The sequence below is a fragment of the Budorcas taxicolor genome, chromosome 12, assembly GCF_023091745.1.
Source record: "Budorcas taxicolor isolate Tak-1 chromosome 12, Takin1.1, whole genome shotgun sequence".
Taxonomy (NCBI): Eukaryota; Metazoa; Chordata; class Mammalia; order Artiodactyla; family Bovidae; genus Budorcas; species Budorcas taxicolor.
In genome coordinates, this window is record NC_068921.1 from 50,698,391 (window position 1) to 50,724,245 (window position 25,855).

Here is a 25,855-nt window from a genome sequence, read left to right on the forward strand (position 1 = left end):
CCTTATAATTAATATGTTACATATTCTTTTTTCTGAATGTTGAGCTTTTTTTTTTTTAATTTTATTTTTACTTTCTTTTACTTTACAATACTGTATTGATTTTGCCATACATTGACATGAATCCGCCACGGGTGTATACGAGCTCCCAATCCTAAATCCCCCTCCCACCTCCCACCTCCCACCGCATATCATCTCTCTTGATCATCTCCGTGCACCAGCCCCAGGCATCCTGTATCTTGTATCGAACATAGACTGGCACTTCATTTCTTACATGATAGTATACGTGTTTCAATGCCATTCTCCCAAACCATCCCACCCTCTCCCTCTCCCTCACAGTCCAAAAGTCCGTTCTATACATCTGTGTCTCTTCTGCTGTCTCGCATACAGGGTCATCATTACCATCTTTCTAAATTCCATATATATGTGTCAGTATACTGTATTGGTGTTTTTCTTTCTGGCTTACTTCACTCTGTATAATCGGCTCCAGTTTCATCCATCTCATTAGAACTGATTCTCTTTTTAATGGCTAAGTAATACTCCATTGTGTATATGTACCATAGCTTTCTTATCCATTCATCTGCTGATGGACATCTAGGTTGTCTCCATGTCCTGGCTATTATAAACAGTGCTGCGATGAACATTGGGGTACATGTGTCTCTTTCAATTCTGGTTTCTTCAGTGTGTATGCCCAGCAGTGGGATTGCTGGGTCATAAGGTAGTTCTATTTGCAATTTTTTAAGGAATCTCCACACTGTTTTCCATAGTGGCTGTACTAGTTTGCATTCCCACCAACAGTGTAAGAGGGTTCCCTTTTTTTTCCACAAATTGCCTTATAATTAATATGTTATGTATTCTTTATAAGTGATAAATACACTTTTCTGACATGAGTTTAAGTTTCATGCAGTTTTGTTTTATGTTTATATTACAGTTTATCCAATTTCTTTTTATTGGGCATTCAGAGTGTTTTTAGTTGTTGCTATTATGCAAAATGCTGTGAAGCAGTTCTGCAGATATCTCTGAGTTCTTGTCCTTACCTGTCCTTACCTGTCTTAGTATAAATTCCTAGATCTGCACATAGTGTGCCCCAAAGTAGCCATGTTTAAGATGTCAGATACATTTCATACATTGCCTTTTAGAATAGTGGTGTCATTTTATATTATGTTCAGTAGTGTATAGAACATGCCAAATTCCCATGTCCTCAAAATATAAACTTTTAAGAATCTGTTTAGTTTTGTAAATATAGTGTAAATGGAATCAGGTCTTATATCATTATTTAGATTTTGATTAAGTACCTATAAATGAGTGGGCTTCTGGAGTGGGACAGTGGTAAAGAACCCACCTGCAGAATGCAGAAAACGAAAGAAACATGGGTTCAATCCCTGGGTCGGGAAGATCCCCTGAAGTAGGAAATTGCAACCCACTCCAGTATTCTTGCCTGGAAAATTCCATAGACAGAGGAGCCTGGTGGACTATTGTCCACGGGTGGCGAAGAGTCCGACATAATTGAGCATGCGTGCACATGTGCACGTAGAAAGAGGAGTACATTCATGTTTTGACATATGGAGGGAGATGCTCTTAAATCTGCTACATACTATGATTTTGCCTTTCTGTTGTCTTTTTGGAGAAACTTACCACTCTGATAGTTGGGTTTTCTGAATATCTCTATGTATCCTATTATTTCTACTTTGTTAATATTCTGAATCTAACTCAGTGTTGTCTTTACAGCAGAGGTATTCTTTTGAGGGTTAATTATTGCAGTGTGTTGCTGGGTGTTACTTGAAGGTTGATGCATGTAGTGAGGTTAAGCATATACCACTGTGAGCCACCCTTAGGTACTTGATTGCACAGCATCTTGGCCATTATTAACAAATAGGTGATATTTATGCAGTTTCAGATGAGCAGACTAGGGTTCATGGAGGTGATTCAACTTGCTTAAGATCACACAGCTACACGATAATGAAAGTGGGATTTGAATATGCTTTTGTCTGGCTTGAGCCCTTTCTCTTTCCATTTCATCACTCACTACACTGCCTCTCGACTGGCCCATCCAGTGCTGTTGACTGTCACTCTGCTCTCTGTGTGTCTGTGGGGCGCAACCGTTTTCCCTTCCCCCTCACTGCCTTTAATCTACCTTCATTTAGGAACATAACCTACAGATAGTTTCAGTGGTGGATAATTAAGAATTTGTAGCTCTGAGGGGCTTTCCTGTGACTGACTAGAGAGAATGGACTTTGACATTGGCTTTGGTTATTCTTGGGATTTGTTCATGTTTTTTAGCTTTGGGTAGGAGGTCCCAGGGCTTCACAGGTGGTGCTAGTGGTAAAGAACACAGCTGCTAATGCTGGAGATATAAGAGACTGTGGGTTTGGTCCCTGGGTTAGGAAGATCCCCTGGAGGAGGGTATGGCAGCCCACTCCAGTGTTCTTGCCTGGAGAATCCCATGGACAGAGGAGCCTGGCAGGCCATAATCTGTAGGGTCACAAAGAGTTGGACACGGCTGAAGCGACTTAGCACACATGCAGGAGTTCCCAGATAAATGAGATGTTACTGTGTTTTCACTACCTCTGATCAGTACTCACTTTGAGTTTTTTGGATCTTTTTTGGAAATTCAGAAGAGTTTGTGCCTCACAGGTTAGCCGGGATAACCCATGAGACATTCGAGGTTACTCCTGAAGGAATATACCGTTCCACTTGGATATGTTTTAATGCACTTTTAAACTCTGTGTTTTATTTCTGTGGCTGTGAGCTCCTTGCATTTTTTTTAAGGTCTCTACCCACTATCCAGGTAAGTGCATCTAACGGAGACACTCAGCAAATGTTCAATTCATGCAGCGATGTATCCCTTCTTAGAGAATGCCCTTTGTAGGAAAGGATCTGTTACTTCCTGCAGCTGAATGCGTCACCTTCTGACCCAGGCTCCTGTCCTTATTTATAGAACCAGCTTATGAGAAACTACTGTTAATGTTAGAAAGAACCATTGTTTTGTCAGTTACCCACTGTTATAAGTAGCGATGGCACTCCTGGGTGTTGTGGAAAAGATACAGAAGATATACAAGGACTGGAGGTGGACTGTAAAGCTGTCAGTGGTGAGTAAGGACAGCAGGAGCTTTATAGTTCACTGAGGGCTTAAGATGAGTGACTTTCCAATCAGGCTTCAGAGATTGGGTTTCTTCCTGAAGTGGTGGTAGAGCAAGGCCTCTGCTTGTGGGTGGCACGTCCACCTGTAGGGCCGCTGCTGTCCCAGCTGCTGGGGTGCATCTGCCAACACCCTTGGCTGGGGTCCCAGTCCTCGGAGGTCCTTGGAGCAGCCTTCCCTGAATAGCTTCCATTTTCTCTTCTACTGTTGTCCCAATGTTTTTGAATTGATGCCTTTGAAGTGTGGTGTTGAAGAAGACTCTTGAGAGTCTCTTGGACTGCAAGGAGATCAAACCAGTCAATCCTAAAAGAAATCAACCCTGACTATTCATTGGAAGGACTGATGCTGAGCTTCCCAGGTGGCACTAGTGGTAAAGAACCTGCCTGCCAATGCAGGAGACATAAGAGACCCAGGTTCGATCCCTGGGTCAGGATGATCCCCTGGGGGAGGAAATGGCAACACACTCCAGTATTCTTGCCTTGAGAATCCCATGGACAGAGGAGCCTGGCAGGCTGCAGTCCACAGGGTTGCAAAGAGTTGGACACTACTGAAGTGACTTAGCACGCACAGACTGATGATGAAGCTCCAATGCTTTAATTACCTGATGCCAAGACCTGACTCAGGGAAAAGACCCTGATGTTGGGAAAGATTGAAGGCAAAAGGGAAAGGGGGCAGCAGAGAATGAAATGGTTAGATAGCACTGACTCTAAGAACATGAATCTGAGCAAACTCCAGGAGATAGCGAAGGACAGGGAAGCCTGGCATGCTGCATCCATGGAGTCTCAAGAGTCAGACATGACTTAGCAACTGAACATTCTCTCTATGGGATCCCCTTTCCTCCCAACCACTCACCCTCAAAAGACAGAGGAAGATAGAATTGGTAGACGTTTTCTCAGCAGTTTCACTAAGAACTTTGTTGGTAACCATAGGCATGGTCTGCTCATATATAAAAGCCCTAAGTGTGGTCTTGTCTGTTTAAAGTATATACCATATTCCCTCTCTCTTTTGTCTGTCAGTGTCAGGATTAATGATTTTCTTCTTAGGATATTACAGTAAGTGGCTCTTTACACAAATCAGGGACATTTCATGAGGATGTTTAAGGATAGTCTTGCCCTCTGCTATACAGTTTTGTAATGAAACTTGAGGGATTTCAGAGTGGAATTGAAATTAATGATGTGTGTGTATAGTTAATATTTCAAGGTTATACCTTAATTTGGTTTTATTTACCCTTAGTAGGGTAGGTTGCTTTTAGGCTTTTTAAAAATAGAAAATATGCTAGAAATAAAGCTTCTAAGTTTTGTTTATTCTGCATAAAATGATAGTATTATAAAGAACACTTGCTGTGGTTTTTTCTGTTTATATTTGTTCATACTAAAGTGGTTAACCACTCTCTTTGTAACACAGAAATGCACGTACAATTTCCTATGTGGAACAACTTTTGATGATATCTGCACATTCTTTAAGTATGACTTTGGATGCCTATTAAATAATCTGATACTGAGTTTGACTTGTGTATTATTCCTGATTAAGAGAAAATTAATCCCCAAATCTGTCTTTCAGGCAGTAACAGAGAAGAATTTTGAAACAAAGGATTTTCGAGCCTCTCTAGAGAATGGTGTTCTGTTGTGTGAGTAAGTATTTAAAGCATTTAAAAAATAATTCAAAAGCAAAGGTGTGTGTGTGTATGTGTCTCTGTGTGTGGGTGTGTGTGCACATGCATGTTATCAGCTGTCTTATCCCCCGCTGCGTGGACACTGTAGTCACTGACATGTTTTCCTGGTAACAAATGAGATCTGATCCCTGCAAATTGACACCCCCACAGTACCAGGCAGTAGGAAGGGGTTATCGGTCTCTGTATCTAAAGATAGCATTAGTGAAATATATATTATTTTAAATTAGTAAACAAGAAAGATTCTATTATTGCTTGGTGGGCCAGTAGTGGTGGGTGGTTGAGGAGAAAGCCTTATCACATAGCACCAGCTCTCACTTGCTGTGAGTATTCTAATACATGGAGGTGCCTGGTTTAGAAGTTAATATGTAACTTGTTTCCTTCATCAGTACATAGTGATGATTACAGAACAAATTTAGGCTGTAGCAAATTTCTTCTTTGAGCTTTTTAGTGGAGTCATTACATTACCACAATCAATTTGAGTTATGGGCCAGCCGTTCATTCAATTAATATGATGTTATTAAGAATCACATCTGAAGCTTTGGTTATCCTAAGAGGCTTGTGCCATGATTCATGGTATGGAGCCTAAAGTATATGTTTAATGTAATATTTTGTTCCCCCGTGGAGGAAGAGCACAATTTGCCAGGTGGTGACCTTTGAGAGGGAGGGGCAGGCAGGCTGTGGAATGGAAGGACGAACTCCTGGGTGAGGGTGCAGATTGCAGATGTGAGCAAATAAAGTATAAGAATGTACTTAAGTATGTACTCACAGTTTTGAAAGCACTTAAGTATTCCAATCTAGACACTTATGGCATAAGTATTTATGGAATCTGTCCACAAGCATGCACTGGGAGTGTATGTGCTCAGACTTAGATGATTTCGTTTATCCTTTTACAGGAAGGTTGTTTACAGCAAGGATCAGGAGTTACGTGGCCTAGGTTTGATTCCTTGCTTCATACTTTCAGACATTTGAGCAAGTGACGATATCTGAGCCTTATTTTCTTGTCTATAAAGGGGAGATCAGAGCATCTGATCTGCCTAATTCACAAAGTTCCCATAATATTGGGTTTGCCAAAATGTTTGTTTGGGTTTTCCATAACATCTTACAGAAAATCCAAACAAACTTTTAGGCCAACCCAATACATATGTCAAGGTTTCTATAAACTATCAAACTTTATGTACATACAAGTTATTACTAGGTAGATGGCCATGAAGATAAAAGTCTTTCTGTCATCTGCTGTGTTGGTAGGTGTTCAGACTTCATTGTCTTAGAGCAGTGTTGTGAAGTTGAACCTTATTAAGTGTTGATATTCAACCATCAATGCCCTACAGAAAATGTCCATTTCATGTAATTCTACATAATAGAGAGTAGGACAGTTATATGAACAAGGGCCACAGGGAAAGCTTAAGGGAGGTTTCTTGTCCTTTTCTGATGCCACATTTAGTTGTTGTAGCCAAATAGTGTTTAATCTTGGTAGGCTATGTGGTCAGCTCAGTTGATCATTCAAAGGAAATTACTTTATCTTGGTTTGCAAATTATATATATTTTAATGTGTTCAGAAGATGGAGGGGAAAATATGACTGTTAGACACATGTGATCTGAAACCTTAGCTATGAGTATACACTATTTAGAAGCTTGCTGCAAAAATAATTTTGATGTCAATTGTAAGCCCTGTAAGTCAGGATTGGTGTAGTTGGGTTTATGTAGGAGGCAGACCTAGGAGAAGGCAATGGCACCCCACTCCAGTACTCTTGCCTGGAAAATTGTATGGACAGAGGAGCCTGGTAGGCTGCAGTCCATGGGGTCGCTAAGAGTTGGACACGACTGAGCGACTTCACTTTCACCTTTCACTTTCATGCACTGGAGAAGGAAATGGCAACCCACTCCAGTGTTCTTGCCTGGAGAATCCCAGGGATGGGGGAGCCTGGTGGGCTGCTGTCTATGGGGTTGCACAGAGTTGGACATGACTGAAGTGACTTAGCTTAGCAGGAGGCAGACCTATGGAGCACAGAGGTGTTTTTAGACTTAGGAGTGCACGTCTAACAACCCAAATAGGTGATCTTTTCAAAGAGGTTACTTTGTGGTTTTATAGTTCCAGTGATGAGTTATTACTCAACACTTTAAGGGATCTTCCTTTTAGGGGCATCACTTTCCAGAACTAGGTATTAAACATACTTGTAGTGACACTTGGGTGTTTTATTTAAAATGCAATTTATGTACCAGCCTGGGCTCTGATTTACTTGAGGTGATTTCCAAAAAATATATCCAATTTGAGTAGATTGTCACCAGCGAGGATATTCAAAGTTGATTTTAAAAAAACAAGTGTTTTGATGACAAGCAGCATTGTTAGGTTAAATACATAGTTCTACCTTGATGGCCACAGCAAACATTTGGATGCGTGTTTAGAGGCAGATACATTGGTTTTTAAAAATGTCATTTAAATTCACAGCCTTCAGAAGCTCATTCTTTGTTTCCTAATTGAAGTAACATCAATTTGGGGTTTTGTACATTACCAAATAAGTAGTCAATCTATTTAGGTGAAGGAAATGGCACTCCAGTATTCTTGCCTAGAAAATCCCATGGACGGTGGAACCTGGTAGGCTACAGTCCATGTGGTCGCAAAGAGTTGGACACGACTGAGCGACTTCACTCACTTCACTATTCCTTAAATGAATATTCCTAAGAGTAGTGTAAGTAAATATTTAACTGTGGTAATCAGCAATTTTAGTTTAAGATGAGATCCCAAAGTACTACATGATGTTTAAAAAAAAACCCAAAACTCTTACTGGTGAATTTCATTGTTTATAACCCTGGTTAATGAATGCATTTTAATCTAATAGATCCAGTGTAGATAAAAAGTCTAGGTAATTATATTCTGTATAAATTTATAACTAAAGAAAAGCCTAGCTGGTTGGTCTACAAAATGATTAAGCATCATTATTTGATCACGTCATCCTGAACAGTTGTAATTTCTAAGAGGAAAGTAAAACCTGCCCCTCTGAAGCCTGGTGTTATAAACCTTGACTTTTAAATTAGTGGTAAATATAGCAGGGGCTTCCCAGGTGGCTCACTGGTAAAGAATCCCCTTTCCAGTGCAGGAGATGTGGATTCAATTCCCGGGTCAAGAAGATCCCTTGGAAATAGAAATGGCAAGTTGCTCCACTATTCTTGCCTGGAGAATCCCATGGACAGAGGAGCCTGGTGGGCTATAGTCCATGGGGTTGCACAAGAGTTGGACATGACCAAGTGACTAAACAGCAGCAACAAAATGTATTGGACTGTCTGTCTGCAAATATTTTACCCATCTGAGATATCAAGTTTTAGCTGAAATATGATTTTAAAAACGAATTCAGATTTTTAAAATAGTCTATAGGAAAAGGCTGACTTCTGTTTAGTTCATTGCCAGAAAAATGACCAATTCTTCTGAAATATAGGGTCTGCATATTGCCTCTTTAAAAATTTCTAGACATTATCATTAAAGAGTTCATTATCACCATTAAAGAGTTTTCTTACATTTTATCTAGCAATGTCAGCAGCCGTTTATGCTTTAGTAGTAGTTTGAACTGGCATTCTGGAATATCAAAGTCAAGAGTTGGAGGAAATGAGCTCATTATAGTTTTTTCCCGACTGGCAGTGTACTGACATTTCAGATAGTTTAAACTGGGTATAAATGCTGCACTGAGGTTTCAGACAATATACGCATCTGAGTAATGAAGGTAGTTATGTGCATTTATTGCTTTTTAATCTGATTGGCTATTGAAGTTAGTGTCTTCTGTAAATCATTTTAGTATCATTTAATTTGATTGACTGTGGGATCCAATCAGTGGAGGGCTAAAAAATACGTCCCTGGTGAAAGTCTGTTGTAGTAATCATTTTACTGTATACCTTCGGCAAGTAATCTCTCTTGGCTTTATTAAACAGTGAAATGGGAATAAAATCTAATTTGCGGGATTTTCTAATTAGCAAAAGGATTGACAGGGGTCTAAAAGGTGGTTTCAGCTCCTTGTTCTAATTTTCTATGAATTTTATTCATAGTGTCCATTCATCTGTCTCCTCTCTTCAGTGTTTATTAGAGTTTGTGAAGACTCCCTTACTATATACTTAAAAATATTCACAATCCAGTCTTACTCCGTGGCTCTGCAGTATTATTTCTCTTCTCTAAATGTATTTAGTTGGGGCATATCCAGCTAGTGATGTGAGTAATTTCATAGTTACTCATCTTGTGATAGCAATCTTGGAAATATTTAAATGAAAACATTCTTTATGATCCTTATGAAGTAAGAAGATGTATTTGAAGGTAATCTTACTGGGCGTGTCTCTGTTTAGTCAGTCTGTACTTCCTATCTCTGGAATTACGCCAGGTCTTTACTCCATCCCAAGTCAGCCACTCAGACATTGATGCCTTTTTGAACTCATGGCTCACATTATTGAGCAAACTCTTCTCATATTGTCGCCAGGCCTTCCTTTCCCTGATTTGCAGCTTGGAAAGAGTGGAGCAAATAAACTTTTACCTATTAGTTTGAGAAATCCTATTTCTGTTTCTATCTGCTGTGTGAATACTATCCTGTCTTCCTGAAATGATCTAGGATTTTGTTGAAGATACTTTCAGAAGAAGAAGGAAAATATGATTAAAAAATACTCCTGTGAATTTACTACGGGCTACTCAGGTGATTGTTTTAAAACATCAGACAAGAAGAGAACCTGGCCACTTCTCATTCATGTGAGAGAGCTCATTTCCTTTGTTCGAGTTGGAGACAGGCACATGTTGAGTGAAAGTGACATCAGAGGGTTCTTGGGACTTCTACGCTGGGCTCCGTATAATGCCTATCTGTAAGAGTGAGGGCTTTTGTTCTTTTTTTTTTTTTTTTTTTAGGGCTTTTATTCTTAGAGCTCTTTCTGTTTTGAATTTCCTGAGGATAGTTGCATTCATATAGCTCTCCAACCCACCAACCTGTTGACCCTGATCCGTATTATAGCCATCTAAAATTTAAGTAATAAGAACTATTTTTTTCACTTAAAGTAATACAAGTTTTGAAGTTTCTATACTATTTGATAACCCAATAGTAAACAAACAAGGGCTTCCCAGTGGCACTAGTGGTAAAGAACCTGCCTGCACATGCAGGAGACATAAAGAAATGAGTTGGGACGATCCCGTGGAGAAGGCCATGGCAACCTACTCCAGTATTCTTGTCTGGAGAATCCCATGGACAGAGGAGCCTGGCAGGCTATGGTCCATGGGGTCACCAAGAGTTAAACATGACTGAAGCAACTTAGCACCCACATACAGGCAAACAGAGATGCAAGTATTGGGAATCCCTCAAGTTCATAAAGATAATTAAATAATTTAAACTGCCTTCTCTTCATGGTAGTGTTTTACAGTTGCCATCTGTGTGCTCTCTTTTTAAGCTTCACAGTTATTTTTTTCTATAACTTATTTCCGCATACAGCAAAACATAATTTTTTAAAAAAAGAATTAGTTTTTACAGTTGAAGGTAAACTTGGTAAATGTCAAATAAAAACTTGACTTCTGTAATGGTAGTCAGTTTTTCTGTGGAAAATTCTTAAAGACATGGGAATACCAGACCACCTTACCTGCCTCCTGCGAAACCTGTATGCAGGTCAAGAAGCAATAGTTAGAACTGGAAATGGAACAACAGACTAGTTCCAAATAGGGAAAGGAGTACGTCAAGGATGTATATGGTCACCCTGCTTATTTAACTTCTATGCAGAGTACATCATGTGAAATGCTGGGCTGGATGAAGCACAAACTGGAATCAAGATTGCCTGGAGAAATATCAATAACCTTAGATAAGCAGATGACACAACCTTTATGGCAGAAGGCGAAGAGGAACTAAAGAGCGTCTTGATGAAAGTGAAAGAGGAGAGTGAAAAAGGTGGCTTAAAACTCAGCATTCAAAAAGCTAAGATCAGGGCATCTGGTCCCATCACTTCATGTCAAATAGATGAGGAAACAATGGAGACAGTGACAGACTTTTATTTTCTTGAGCTCCAAAATCACTGCAGATGGTGACTGCAGCCATAAAATTAAAAGACGCTTGCTCCTTGGAAAAGAAGCTATGACCAACCTAGACAGCATATTAAAAAGCAGAGACATTACTTTGCTGACAAAAGTCTGTCTAGTCAAAGCTATGATTTTTCCAGTAGTCATGTATGGATATGAGAGTTGGACTGTAAAGAAAGCTGAGTGCTGAAGAATTGATGCTTTTGAGCTGTGGTGTTGGAAAAGACTCTTGAAGAGTGCCTTGGACTTTAAAGAGATCAAACCAGTTAATCCTAAAGGAAGTCAATCCTGGATATTCATTGGAAGGACTGATGCTGAAGCTGAAACTCCAATACTTTGGCCACCTGATGCGAAGAACCCATTCATTGGAAAAGACTCTGATGCTGGGAAAGATTGAAGGCAGGACAAGAAGGGAGTGACAGAGGGCGAGAAGGTTGAATGGCATCACCGACTCAGTGGACATGAGTTTGAGCAAGCTCCAGGAGTTGGTGAAGGACAGGGAGGCCTGTGCTGCAGTCCGTGGGGTCTCAAACAGTCGGACCTGACTGACTGACTGAACAACAAATGGTAGTTGTATTATACAGATGGACTGCAAAATTTTCAGAAGTTTTTAAAACATTGTGGCCTCAAACTTGAAGGTTGAAAGCTTTGGTCCTGTTTCATGAGCTTGCATGTACCATCTACAGGGCTTTCTCACCCTAAATATAAATTACTAAGGGGAGGGCACATAACATGTCAGTGCAGGGCCTCTGAGGTAAAAAATGAGACCTCTGTTCTACTGAAAATAAGTGGGAGTAATGTATGTGCTAAATGTATGTGATGTAAACAGTTTATATTAGATTTGATCAGAGAGAGGTTATTTTTGAAGTAGTTTTTTGATACATTGAAGGCTCTCAGGTAGGTAAATGGAAAAACACATGTTGGCTAGTAAATGTTGAAAGTACAGGAATTCTGGTCTGTGCAATGAGAAGTGTTAAGAAAGGGGATTGAATATTGCAAAAAGGGCAAGTATATAATGATATCACATCAATTAAAAAGTAGAGTCATTGCCTTATATGAGAGACTTGATCTCTAAGATTTTTACATACTGAAAATCATCAGTCAGAAAGTCAGATAAGAACTATGGGATAAAGCAGTAGTGAAACAGTTTAGAACATGGTTTATTGTTTAGAGAAGTGTGTGAGACTTTCATTTTATGTGTTGAAAATGTAATGGTAAACTCTATGATTTGAGAAACACTTGTATACTGTTTGTGGGCATGGGGAAGAAGATATTCATAAAGACTCTTCATAGTGGAAAATATTAAAAAGAGCTTCAGTATCTAAAACGTGGTACATAAAACATTGGTACAACTTTTTCCATCCCTGACAAGCAGTGCTTATAAAAGCCACAGCATTTGGAGAGATGATGCAGTGAGCCGCCGACAGGCACCGGGAAACTATGTGGCTGTTCCTTCATGCCATGGGGTGGGCACAGGAGTGCCGCTTGCTGATGCCAAAGTAAATTGGTTCATATTACCAGATTCCTTTCTAGACCATTCCTGGTGGCTTCTGTGGTGGCTCAGACGGTAAAGAGTCGCTTGTAATGCGGGAGACCTGGGTTTGATCCCTGGGTTGGGAAGATCCCCTGGAGCAGGGCATGGCAACCCACTCCAGCATTCTTGCCTGAAGAATCCCCATGGATGGAGGAGCCTGGTGGGCTGCAGTTCATGGAGTCACAATGAGTCAGACACAGCTGAGCGACTAAGCACACACACACAGACAATACCAAGAGCTTGACACTGATGATTTCATCTCGAAATAGAATGTGAGGAACGATAAGCAGCATGGAGAAAGATATACATACAGACACACATCCAGGCATTTTTACAGAGGCAAACACTGGAAGGAACCTAAGTTTGACTATGAGAATCCTCTGATTGACATAAAGCGATGAGCAGAATTTGTGATGTTACTTAATACAAAACCAGTACGGGAACCCAGAGTCCTCCTTCTAGACACCTGTTGCTATCACAGTGATATTGGCAAATGTCCGTCACTCAGTGAGATCCATTAGTGCTCTGTTGAGTTTGCCAAAAATAAGAGGACTCTGCTCTCAGAACGCTCAAGCTTTGCCAGACTCACTTGAGGATGCTTCAGGCATCACAGTGAGGCTGAAAAGAAAGTCCTGTCACCCTGAAATGATGATTATCAGTTGCATTGGTACCCACTTCTTGCTGCTCCATGCATTTTGCCATCTTAGCATATATTGTTAACCATTTATTTGTACTCTATCCTGACTCAGCAGTTTTCAAAATTACTACCACAGGAATTCTAGAAATTAAAGTTGCTTAATAGTTACTGGTAGTAAATTAACTTTACTACCAGTCTTTGAAAATACTAAAGTGATCATAGAATTTTGTATTGAATGCCTTTTAACTTAAAAATGTTAAATTGCATACACTTTGCCACGAATGTGTGATTACTCCTCAAGGTGGTTTTTATTTTTAAAACATTAGAATTTTTGAATTTAGCTGGAGATAATTAATTAAAAATCTTGGTAAGAAATTTACTCAAGGTAGCCACTCTAAATTAATATATAACTGATAGCTTACGCTCTTGAACAGCATTTGACAATTGGGAGAGAACAATGTGGTTTAACTCATCTGGCAACAGAAGAAAATAATAAAGGGAGGTGTCCTCTTTGGAAAAAGCACAAAATCAGTTTTAGCATTTGAGTGAAACTAAAAAAAGTTTTTCCAAGTTCATTTCTACGAAGAAGATAGAAGTTTTGAATCATTCACAGAAAAATTTCTGTGTTTGAAGTTAGACTGTGGATTTATAAAATATTTGATGATGCCAGGTCCCTCGACCAGTCCTGGGAGATGTGTTGGGAATGAGAGGACATCTTTATGTCCTCTTAGCAGCTTCACTGCTTGTTTGCTCTGTCTTTAGTTGACACTTATTTGTTGAGCATAGTCTGCATCTAGAAGAAACCTAGGCAAATGATTAAGTGATGCGTAACACATAAAACAAGGCATTGCTCTTTAATTTGTCAAGAAATCTGTAATATTTTTATCATATCTTTTGAACAAATATTTTGCATACTGATAGGAAAAGTTTGACTCATATGGGGATATATATTTAGAAAATGTAGCCAATAGAAAGGTTAGAAATATGTATGTGTGAACAACTAACCAAATACTTGAAGGTTAAGAAGTTCATCCTCATTGCATTGATATGCTCTTTGATGTCAGTCTTTCTAATACATTTGGAAAAATCTTTGGAAATAGGAAGTCACAAGATGCCTCTTGATTTTCTACCTCTGCCCAAGAGCTTCCCAATAAAAGGGAAATGAGGTTTGGCATTTGGAACTAGTTCCCGGAGTCCAAGAGACAGGGCATCACGTTCTAGTTCTCCTGAAAGCCTTTAATAACTGAACCAGACGCCAAGTTGAGCTCTATGTGCAGTTTTCTTGGGAGTGTCACCTATGACTTTTATATTTAAAGTCAGGCCGCATTCACTGGTGGCGAGGTTTCTGAACAGAGGCAGCTTCTTCACATCTGTTCTGTAAGTCAGCTTCTTTGGAGGGGGGGAGCGGTACATTTGGGGAGGAGGAGGAAAGGCAGTAGCTGAAACTAGAGGAAAGAGCTGAGTCATGCCTTCTTGTGGGAGTGTTCTGTCTTGGGAGATAGAAAGTGAATAGGTGTTTCCTGGTTTTACCTCTAGGTGTTCTGATTTTCATCTTCCGAAAAGAGCAAATCTGTGGTATGCTAGCAAAACACATGGCCATATTTATGCCATGGCTTGATGAAAGCTTGGGGAGTTGTGGTATGATTCTACATAGGATTAGAAGGGTGGGATAAGAGGGGTGCAGGCAAATAAAGTGATCCCTTGACTGCCTGTTGTTCCTTGTGCACAGAGGTAGCTTGAAGGTTAGCATGTTATTTGGTTCCTGAATAGAGCCAGTGACCTGAAGTCAGTGTTGCCTTTAGGAATTCCACATGTATAATTAAAGAATGCTTATTACGCAAAGGGGCTTCCCTGGTGTCTCAGTCAATAAAGAATCTGCCTCCAATGCAGGAGACCCAGGTTCTATCCCTGGGTTGGGAAGATCCCCTGGAAAAGGGAATGGCTACCCACTCCAGTATTCTTGCCTGGAGAATTCCACGGGCAAAGGAGCCTGGTGGGCTCCAATCCATCAGGTCACAAAGAGTCAGACATGACTGAGCAACTAACATTGTTATGCAAAGAAGTTCTATCTGTGAAAGAGAGTAGTATCCTCTCGTATGGCATGTGTGTTTTATTTGATTATAAGGCTATGCCCTCCCTATTCATTTGATAGACTTAAATTTCACAGAAGTTTAAATTTCATGGAACCTATTTTTCACCCCAGAAGAAATATCCTAGAAGTTCTTCCTTTAGTTGTATATGAAAATAATTGCAAACAATTCATAATCAGATTGGATGTTTGCTTTTTACCGAAACTGTATGAGAATTATCTCCATACTCTAGTGCTTAGAACTGACACTTAACATTTTAACAGTTGACAAAGTAAAACTGCATTTCCTCTAGTGACACCATATTTTAGAGGGTAGTTTGCAGGTTATCCAGAGTGGTGTTTCTCCTTGTGGTTTTGTCCATGTTTGTACACATATGCGGATGCTCAGGAATGGAAGACGCCAATCAACTGGGTGTATGTTATTGCTGAGTAATAGCTCTGAAACTTGCTGAGGGAGGAGTCCATTAACTCATTATTGGGTGACATCATTTATCTGTGCTATTTTCCTTGACTTCTATTCCTTTCTTCCTTCCATTGGCTTAACTGAGAATAGGCTGTGTTATCATCCATTCTAGAAACTGTCTTAAAAAATTCTCTTGATATTACTAACAAAGTAATACAAAAATGGTAAGTGACGTGAACAGGTAAATTGACTATTCTGGCCAATGTCACCAGTGACTCAAATGGGTGGAGGAGGAAGTTATGATTCTGTTCCTTTAATAAGGACAACTGATGTCAGACTTCCCTGACATTTTATAAGTTGCCCCAGCTCATATTGGTGTCTAACTTTTTATATCTCAGAAAGATTACATTTTAAGAGTCAAGTTCCTATATGAAAGTCAGTGCCAAACCAGCCATCAACAACTACTGTGGCTTTCTTGATTGACACTATGCTAGAATTGTGTTTCTGTTAAGTGATGTTTCAGTGTTAGTACTGTGCATTGCAAAAAGCCACCAGTCATAGAATTCAAGAAATACTTGCTTCGTAGGGAACAACTACAAGAATTAAATTGGAGTTGTCATTTCTTATAAACTTGCTTAATTCTTTTCTAGCTTTTCAGCTAGTGATTAAAGAAAAATACTGTGACCGTGAAGAGAGAAAGCCTTCCTTCCTACATGGTTTTCAGTGCACAGATAAGAAATAAGGAGTCAGAGAGGAACAGTTCTAGGAAATGCTTGCAGTCGAAGGGTGGTTCTGTCATCTGTGTTAAGTTGTCTAAAGATCTTTGTGTGAAGAAAGTATGAAAACAGAAAAACAGCTTTTGTTCACCAGCCTAAGTCTTCATAAGCCACTGTTTTGTAATTTTGAATCCTGTCGAACAACATTCTGAAGGTCATTAAATTGAGACTTTTGTCTTTTTTTATTTTTAGCACACTCAAGTGTATATATAAATCTCTGGAATGTTGAAGGAGTGACATTCCACAAGTGTCAGGTTTTTTTTTTTTTCTGTTGCCCATTGTGAAGGGGAGACCAGTAAATGCAGAATGTTTGATTCTTTCTCCTATATTTGCTTTCATTTTGGAGCTTTGTTACAGAATAAAGAAATTTTTTTTTTTTGGGTGGCAGCATTATTGAATAGAAAAATCACTGTTTCAAATGATAGTTTCTTGGCAATGATTAATGATTGATTAAACAGGCTAACCATAGCAGAAAAGCACTATTATAGTACTAAATTTCTACATGGCTTGACAGTGTTATCAGGGCACTGCAACAAAAAAATAGAAGTCACAAAAATCTAGATTTAGAACCCAAAATTGTACTCTTAAATTTCAGGTGTCAAAGCTGAGTTCTAAAAATGTTTCAGAATCTAGAGACTTACAGATATCTTTGCAGATTCTGTAACAGCAACAGAAACCTTTTCAATGTTAGATTCTGAGGTAACTGTTATCCTATTTGGGTGCATTCTGATGCATTCGATTTTTACCCAGTCATTCTGTGGTGATAATAAAGCATTCATAGGAGAAGGCGATGGCACCCCACTCTAGCACTCTTGTCTGGAAAATCCCATGGACGGAGGAGCCTGGTGGGCTGCAGTCCCTGGGGTCACTAAGAGTCGGGCATGACTGAGTGACTTCCCTTTCACTTTTCCCTTTCATGCATTGGAGAAGGAAATGGCAACCCACTCCAGTGTTCTTGCCTGGAGAATCCCAGGGACAGAGGAGCCTAGTGGGCTGTCATCTGTGGGGTCTCACAGAGTTGGACACGACTGAAGTGACTTAACAGCAGCAGCAGCAGCCTTGAATGAGTTACCAGTGACTACTAGTTGGTTGTTTGCTTGAATGAATTCCATTGCACCCTTTAAATCTGGCAAAACAAACAAAAAATCCCAGACATGGTTTTTAAGCTACTTTTTATCTAGTTGTTTTTAAATTTATTTTTTAATAATAAAAATGTTAATATTTTTATATTCTAGAATATTCTTTCATTAGAGACAGCATATACTCAAGAAAAATATATGTGAAATATAGCTTAACAAAATACCTATAAACTGTAATTATCAGGCTCAGATATGAAAACACCATACAGAATTGGCAGTGATGAAAGCAACATAATATATTTTGACTTCTTAATGTTTCTTTAGTGTTTTGGAAACAGATAACAACTGAATTTGTTCATCAGTATCATAATTAGTGGTTGAAATTGAGCTCTGTATGGGAAATTCCTGTGAATTTTCCTATGTAAAAATTATACAGCAACTGTATTTTAAATAAAATATATAATTAAGGCAATTATATTTTAAGATATTAGTGAATATGCCCATTTGGGGTTGAAATTTCTCCTTTATTTAGACGTCTACTGGTAGCTTCCATTTACTTTAGGCAACTTCGCGCCCCACCCCCCCCGCCCCGTTTTTTAAAGTTTGTGTTTTGTATTGAAGTAGAGCCAATTAGCAATGTGACAATTTCAGGTGAACAACAAAGGGACCCAGCCTTATATGCACACATATCCATCTGTCCCAATGTTATCTGATGGCCTGGATGGAAGGGTAGTTTGGGGGAAAATGGATGCATGTGTAGCTACCTTTTAAAACATGGATAAGTTTGAGGAAAAAAATCAGTACAAATGATTAATAGAAAAAGGTATTCTTAGGTTGAAGAGAACTAAGCTATAATGGAAGGAATTCATAAACTGTTGAAACAGAATCAAAGATTACCTTTCTTTAACAAATTTGGAGCTATTTTTAAAGACATGTCCTTCAATGCAGAAGTGTGTTTATATGCTCAGCCTGGTAGGCTGCAGTCCATGGGGTCGCGAAGAGTCGGACACGACTGAGCAACTTCACTTTCACTTTTCACTTTCATGCATTGGAGAAGGAAATGGCAACCCACTCCAGTGTTCTTGCCTGGAGAATCCCAGGAACGGGGGAGCCTGGTGGGCTACCGTCTATGGGGTCACACAGAGTCAGACACAACTGAAGTGACTTAGCAGCAGAGAACTATTCACTATTGTTGACAGTGCTGGTTTTTGTTTCTTGGTGTATTTTCTTGGTTGGTTGTTTTTTCTTGGGCCTGAAGAAAATATTGGAAATGGATGAGTGACATGTATGTTTTTTGAAAATGTTGTAAAGAACATGAAACTAACGTTGGCTTTCTTGTAACCACATGTGTTGTTTCTTTATTTACTTCCAGTTTGATTAATAAGCTGAAACCTGGGGTCATTAAGAAGATCAACAGACTGTCCACACCTATAGCAGGCTTGGTAAGTAATAAATTTTCTTCAAAACTAGATTTGTCTCTGTAAAAAAAATGGGCACAAACAGATTCTCTTATCTGGAATTATCATTGAAATCACGTTTGGAGTCTTTTGCTCCAGAAAAGTATTTTTTGTGATCTCCTTATAGCTTTAGTTTCTCTTCTGTTTCTGTTCTTCCTGCGAAGCTTTTATTCTATTTATTTAGTTTTTTCTTTGTTTTACATTTTGTGCCCTTGGACTTCCTATGTCCTCTTTCTTGGCCCATTTGTTCCACAGATTGCATTTGTTGAGGATTGTGTTCTTTTCAAATCTCAGCTTCCATACATTGGTTGCTAGGTGACCATGGTTTATGGAAACTGTCCAAAACTGATGCATTGTTACATTTCAGGGGCTTTGTGCTTAGGCATTGCCCTCACTTGGCACACAGGTCTTCGAGGGTATTTGGACCTATCTGCTCTTTTGGTTTCCTACCAACATCCTGTGTGGTGTTGGGTGAGTCACCGTCTTCTGCTTCGCGTCAGTAATATTTTCCATAAGATAACTATTCATGACTCTCTAGATTCCTTCTAGCTTTAAATTCAGAATTTTGTGTATGAATTCTCTACTGGATCAAGACCCTTGAGAGATCAATAGTAAGGTGGTCTATATCTCTGGAGATAAATAATTTGTAATGACAGATGAGGGATATTTTTCAAAATGTTAGTAATCCCAAAGAATCAAGGCTAATGATAGGAGTCTGGTTAAAAAAAAATAATTTTACAAAACACTAAAGTTTAAGACAGCTATTAACTGGAAGTAAATAATATATATGTTATCTTTGGAGTAGTCAAGTTTCTTTATAATACATTCAGGCACCTTCTGTTTGGCCGTCCATGTATTTGCAGATGTTAAAGGCATTATAGATTAAAGGTAGCAGTACTAAAATGTCTGGGTTTGCAGTTGGCTTGAGGATCTCATCAGATTTTTGATAGGAATAAGTTGATGGCAGAAAATATCTGTCTAGGAGAGAAAGAAAGAAGAGTTGTGCAGTTCTTTTCTTTGGAAAAAAATCACAAAATTACTATTTTCTCTTGAAATATAGGATGCAGTTGACCTTGAGCAATTCAAGGGTTAGGAATGCTGACACCCCATGCAGTTGAAAATCTGCATGGAACTTTACTCTGCCAAAACTTAACTGCTAATAGCTTACTATTGACCAGAAGCCTTACTGATAACACAAACAGTTGATTAGCAAATATTTTTTGTGTTATATGTATTATACACTATATTCTTACAATAAAGGAAGTTAGAAAAAAAATGTTAAAATCATAAGGAGGAGAAAAATATATTTATAGTTTTGTACTGTGTTTATCGATACTATAAGTTTACATCATCCATTTACAAGATGGATCATCTATCAGTATATACATCAATATTATCTCACATGATACAAACCACCATGGATAGTATACATATTACTAATGCTAGACATCAAATTCAGAAGGTAATGTGAAAAAGATATTTATTTAGATATAGTCATGCTTTGGGTTTCCCTGGTGGCTCGGTAAAGAATCTGCCTGCAATGCAGGAGACCTGGGTTCAATCCCTGGGTTGGGAAGATCCCCTGGAGAAGGGAACGGCAACCCACTCCAGTATTCTTGCCTGGAAAACCCCATGGACAGAGGAGTCTGGTGGGCTACAGTCTGTGGGATTGAAAAGAGTCGGACACAGCTGAGAGATTCAACCCTTTCACATTCATGCATTGATAACAAAAAATAGCACTATGGTTGCTTTACAGTTGCCAAGCCTAAACACTAGTGAATAAATCATTATACAATTTTTATGACATACAGTATTACAGTCATATTCATGATATAGTATTAGAAACATTGTTACATTAAAAAATCCACTTACTTGTTGTGATAGTCTGATATGCAGTTTCTCCAATCATGAGAGAGAGAGAGCGCCATATTGTACTGTACTGTAATTCCTTGAAAGCAAAGTTATAAAACAGTAAGAAAACTAACACATAATTTTATGTTAAATGCCACTCACCTTATGCCTATGTAAGGACAGTGTCTGTGTATACTTTATGCACTCTTGATATGCTTTTCTCTTTTTCTTTTGATATCTGTAGGCTACATGGTTTGTCTGAGTTTTTTCAAGTTGTCACAAATCTCCAAACAATTTTCTAATATACTGAAAAAATCCAGGTGTAAGTGGACCTCTGCTGTTCAAACCTGGGTTGTTCAAGTGTCAGCTGTCTATATATAAAGTTCCCAGAGCAGTTGGGCTAAATATTAATTCCTTTCTTCTTACCAAGTTGTAGCTATTCTGCTTCTGTCATGACTAGGCAATTGATAGGGTATTCTTATTGGTTTCAAGTTTGGTATAATACTGTAACATATATGCATATATTGCAATATACATATATGCATGAATTACTTCTAGTAATATAGCAAGTCAGAGATGTTATTTAAGGGAAAAAAGAGCTTTGATTTCTGAAGTCTTTCCAGAAAGAAAGATTGTTTAATAAAATGTTTTATATGGAAATAACTTTTATGAAATGACTTCTATGAAAATTTAAAGTGTGAATTGTATTGAAAGTACTCTTTCTTTTCAGATGGTTTGAGTTATTCTCAGATGGTTTAATGCTTAGATTTTTAAATTGTCATTTCTTGGATCAATTACATGCATTTTCAATAAAATTAACCTTTGATTCCAAACCCCTCAAATATTTGGAACACTTGAATTGCGGTGGTGGTTTATTATGGTTGGCCACTAGAAGTTTTATTCTGTCTTCTGAGTCTATGGTTAGATGAAAGCACCAATGTATTTTACATTTAAATCTGAAGATCTCGCCAAGCATTTCTATTTCAAGTATGAGAAATTCTATCTACTTTGGATTTTATCTCTAGGAACTAACGCAAAATGTATTTCTGGTACACTTAATAGAGTACTTTCATAACTACAGGACACTGAGTATTTTTAATTGGGTTTAGGAGCATGAAGAGTGACCAGAGCCATAGAACTGAGCTAAGCGCATTTGGTTTGAAGTCATTATCATGCATCATTTAACTCTTTCTCATGCTTATGTGTCAGGATGCTTTTTTCCTATCACAGCTTCTTAAAGCCTTAATTTCAAGTGTAAATTAGGGTCCCTGCATCTACCTACTAGGGTTGTTATGAGGATGGGAAGGGATGATATATAGATGGTCTGGTCTGTGAATGTTCTTTAGTATCACATTCATTCTTTTAGTAAATACTTGGGTGCCTATTAGGTAAGAGTTTTTCTAGTGTATAGGGATATATATTGGCTTCCCTGGTAGCTCAGCTGGCAAAGAATCCACCTGCAAAGCGGGAGACCTGGGTTCAATCCCTGGGTTGGGAAGCTCCTCTGGAGAATAGAACGGCTACCACTCCAGTATTCTGGCCTGGAGAATTCCATGGACTATGTAGTCTATGGGGTTGCAAAGAGTTGGACACAGCTGAGCAACTTTCACTTTCATAGGGATATATGGGAGAAACAAAGACAAAGACATTACCCCCAAAGAGCTTATGTTCCGGTGTGGGAGTTGGGATTGGGCAAATGAGTTAACAAATGAGCAAGGAAGCACCAGATAATGACTATGCTGCAGAGAATTATAGTAGAGTGACATTTGCTAAACACCTATGAGCAGTTGTATTTGGACTAGGAGGCTTGACCTCTAATAATTCCTCAAAAATAGTATGTCAGAAGCCTTAGTTTTGGACACTTATAGAAGAAGGGTATAAAATTTGAGCCAGAGTCTACATACTAGTAATTTTAGTACATACAGCAGATCAACAATTCGTTTGAATGAGTGAATGAACAAGATACCCATTGTGAGAAGTAATAGGCCCTAGAATTAGGCCTTTCTCAAAAACAATGTATTTGGCTGCAACAGGTCTCAGTTGCATCGTGTGGGATCTTTGTCATGTCATGTGGGATCTTCTGTTACGGTGCCTGGACACTCTAGTTGTGGTGCATGGGCTCCAGGGCACACGGGCTCGGTACTTGTGGCATGCAGGCTTAGTTGCTCCGTGCATGTGGGGACTTTGTTCCCCGACCGGGTATCGAGCCCATGTTCCTTGCATTGCAAGGTGGTTTCTTAACCACTGGACCATCAAGGAAGTCCCTGGAATTAGGTCTTTGATGGAATAGTGTTATAGGTTGAATTGTGTCCTTCAAAGAAAGACACATTACAGGGATGCTTCATTTTACTGTGCTTTGCTTTAGTGCACTTGGCAGATACTGCAGTTTTTTTTTTTTTTTTTTAACAAATTGAAGGCTTATGGCAACCCTGAATAGTACAAGTTTTATCAGCACCGTTTTTTAACAGCATTTGTTCACTCCATGTTTCTAGGTCATGTTTGGGTAATTCTTGCAGTATTTCAAACTTTTTTGTTACTGTTATTATATTTGTTCTGGTGATCTGTGACCTGTGATCTCTGATGTTACTTCTGTGACTCTGAAGGCTCAAATAATGGGTAGCATGCTTTAGCGGTATGACACTTGTTAATTAAGGTATGTAGGCTGTTTTATTAGACATATTGCTATTGCACACTTAATAGACTACAATAGACTACATAAACATAACTTTTATATGCACTAGGAAACAAAACAATTCATATGACTTGCCTTATTGTGGTGGTCTGGAACCTGACCCGCAATATCTCTGTGGTATGTTTATATATTGAAGTCCTAAGCTGCAGTACCTCAGAATGTGACCTGATCTGAGAATAGAGTTGTTACGTGGAGTATAGGGACAGAGGTCATAGTGAATCAGGGTACGCATTACCCTAACCTAATATGACTGGCATCCTTATATGAAGATGACCTTACGTAGGCAGATACATACAGGAAGAAAGCCGTGTGACAACTGAGGATTGGAGTGAAGGAGGAGCAGATATTGCCAGCAAACCGCCAGAAGCTGCAGGAGGCAAAGAAGGATTCTCCTACAGGTTTCATAGGATCATGTCTTTGTGAACACCTCGATTTTCCACTTCTAGTCTCCAGAACCCGAGAAGGCAATGGCACCCCACTCCAGTACTCTTGCCTGGCAAATCCCACGGACGGAGGAGCCTGGTAGGCTGCAGTCCGCGGGATTGCGAAGAGTCGGACATGACTGAGCGACTTCACTTTCACTTTTCACTTTCATGCATTGGAGAAGGAAATGACAACCCACTCCAGTGTTCTTGCCTGGAGAATCTCAGGGAAGGGGGAGCCTGGTGGGCTGCCATCTATGGCGTTGCACAGAGTCAGACATGATTGAAGCAACTTAGCAGCAGTCTCCAGAACTGTGAGACAGTAAATCTGTTTTTTTAAGTCACTCGGTTTGTGGTACTTCGTTATGACAGCCTTAGGAAACTAATACAGATAGATAAATGTTTTAGTCAAAACTTGCTTTTTTAAACAAATTTTGAGATCTTTTTTGTTTTTAATTTGAAATTCAAAGGAAGTTGCCAGAAAAGCAGTACAGGAAAGTCCTCTGTGCCTTTCACCCCGTTTCCCCCATGGTGACATCTTGTATACGTGGTATAATATTGAAACCAGGATTTCACACTGATACATCCCAAGACTTTAATCAGCTTCACCAGTTTTATATGTAGCTAATGTTTCTTTTAGTAACTAAGAGCAGAGATGCTTTCAAGCTAAGTGAGATGAAGAGTGTTTTATTTTAAGGATTTTCCAAAGGACTGTTATTAATCTAGTTCTCAGGCATAACCACGGCAGCTGCATTCCACATGATTACTTTTTTCTGTCCCTTTTCTGACAGCAAATGGCATCCCTTAGTTGCATTTCCTAAGAGAAGAGTCTGAATGGATCAGATTACCTTTTGTTTTCTTTTCATTGGAGCAGAGTAGACGTGCACCGTTGATTCGTTTCAGGTGTAGAGTGAAGTGACCCAGTTATACTCTTTTCCCATTATAGGTTGTTACAGAGTATCGAGTGGAGCTCTCTCTGCTATACAGTAGGTCCTTATTCATTTCTGTTACATAATAGTGTTGTATGTTGCTCAGTCTCATAATTTCTCCCTTCCCCTCACACTTTGCCCTTGGTAACCTTAAGTTTTATTTTGAGATCCGTGAGTCTACAATCACCTTTTCTTTCCTGGCTACAGATATCATGGGTTAGTGGCCGACTGGTAGATGAGTTCCTTGAGTGAGAGAGTGGTCTTGGCTAACTAGGCTGTGGTCAAGAGTATTCATTTCCTTTGTTTTTTTTTTTTCAGTTCAGGTGTATGGGTTGAGGTGATTTCTGTAAATGAGATTTGTGTGGGGTAGATACCAAGTTAAGTCAAATACAGAAATAATTACACAATTTCTATGTAAGGGTTTGTTAAGCTGTGTGAGTGTAGTATTCAAGCCCCCTCTTTCTATGACTTCTTTTTTACTCTCCTTTCTTCAGCTGTGACTTTCATCCATTCCATGTCCACTGCCATATGTATTTAGCTATGAAGCTCAGGCAGTGGATTCGTTCATGGCAGATGGACCTGTGCAAAACACATGGAATATCTCCTGAGTAATGACAACAGAGGGAGATGTTAAGATGATTTAGGAATATATCGACTGCTTTGCTTAAAACAGTCATATGATTAGATGATTATTTTTTTTCTTGAGGAAAGCAGTAATTATAGTCTCATACATCTTCTAGAGATAACGGCTTTTCTTGCTTGACTGAGTTTTGTAAAGAAATAAATTTCCCCCTATCATTTAAATTCTCTTTGTTCTTTACAAAGCCATGCTAAAAATTCTAACCCCAGAGTTTCAGCCTTCCAAAAAGTTAGCTGGTGTTAAATGTGGGTGTGTTCAAATCATTGAAACTCAAAACAAAAACTTTGAGAGTTAAAAAACTCCACCTCAAAACAAAACCCTGAAAAACAGGCAAGATATTCTGACGGTGAAAAGAACCATTGAACCAGAATAATATTTTACTATGGGTTGCATTAGTGTGCATGAAATACAATATGTGTAGAAAACATCAAGCAAATTATTAACCATAAGACTTCTGGTCATCTTGGACCCCTGATGATTTGTTAGTATTTTCTAAAGCAAGGTTTCTCAGCCTCAGCA

The 25,855-nt window shown here is 38.9% G+C and overlaps 1 protein-coding gene across 1 annotated transcript in view; it reads left to right on the plus strand.

The window, feature by feature from the left end:
• The first annotated feature begins 3,011 nt into the window (after nucleotides 1-3,011).
• LMO7 (LIM domain 7) overlaps nucleotides 3,012-25,855 on the plus strand; it is a 146,159-nt gene continuing 123,315 nt past the window's right edge. Inside the window, exons 1-3 of the mRNA XM_052650023.1 lie at nucleotides 3,012-3,086; nucleotides 4,697-4,767; nucleotides 18,718-18,787. Coding sequence (XP_052505983.1) covers nucleotides 3,012-3,086; nucleotides 4,697-4,767; nucleotides 18,718-18,787 — 216 coding nt within the window. The remainder of the gene's footprint in view (nucleotides 3,087-4,696; nucleotides 4,768-18,717; nucleotides 18,788-25,855) is intronic.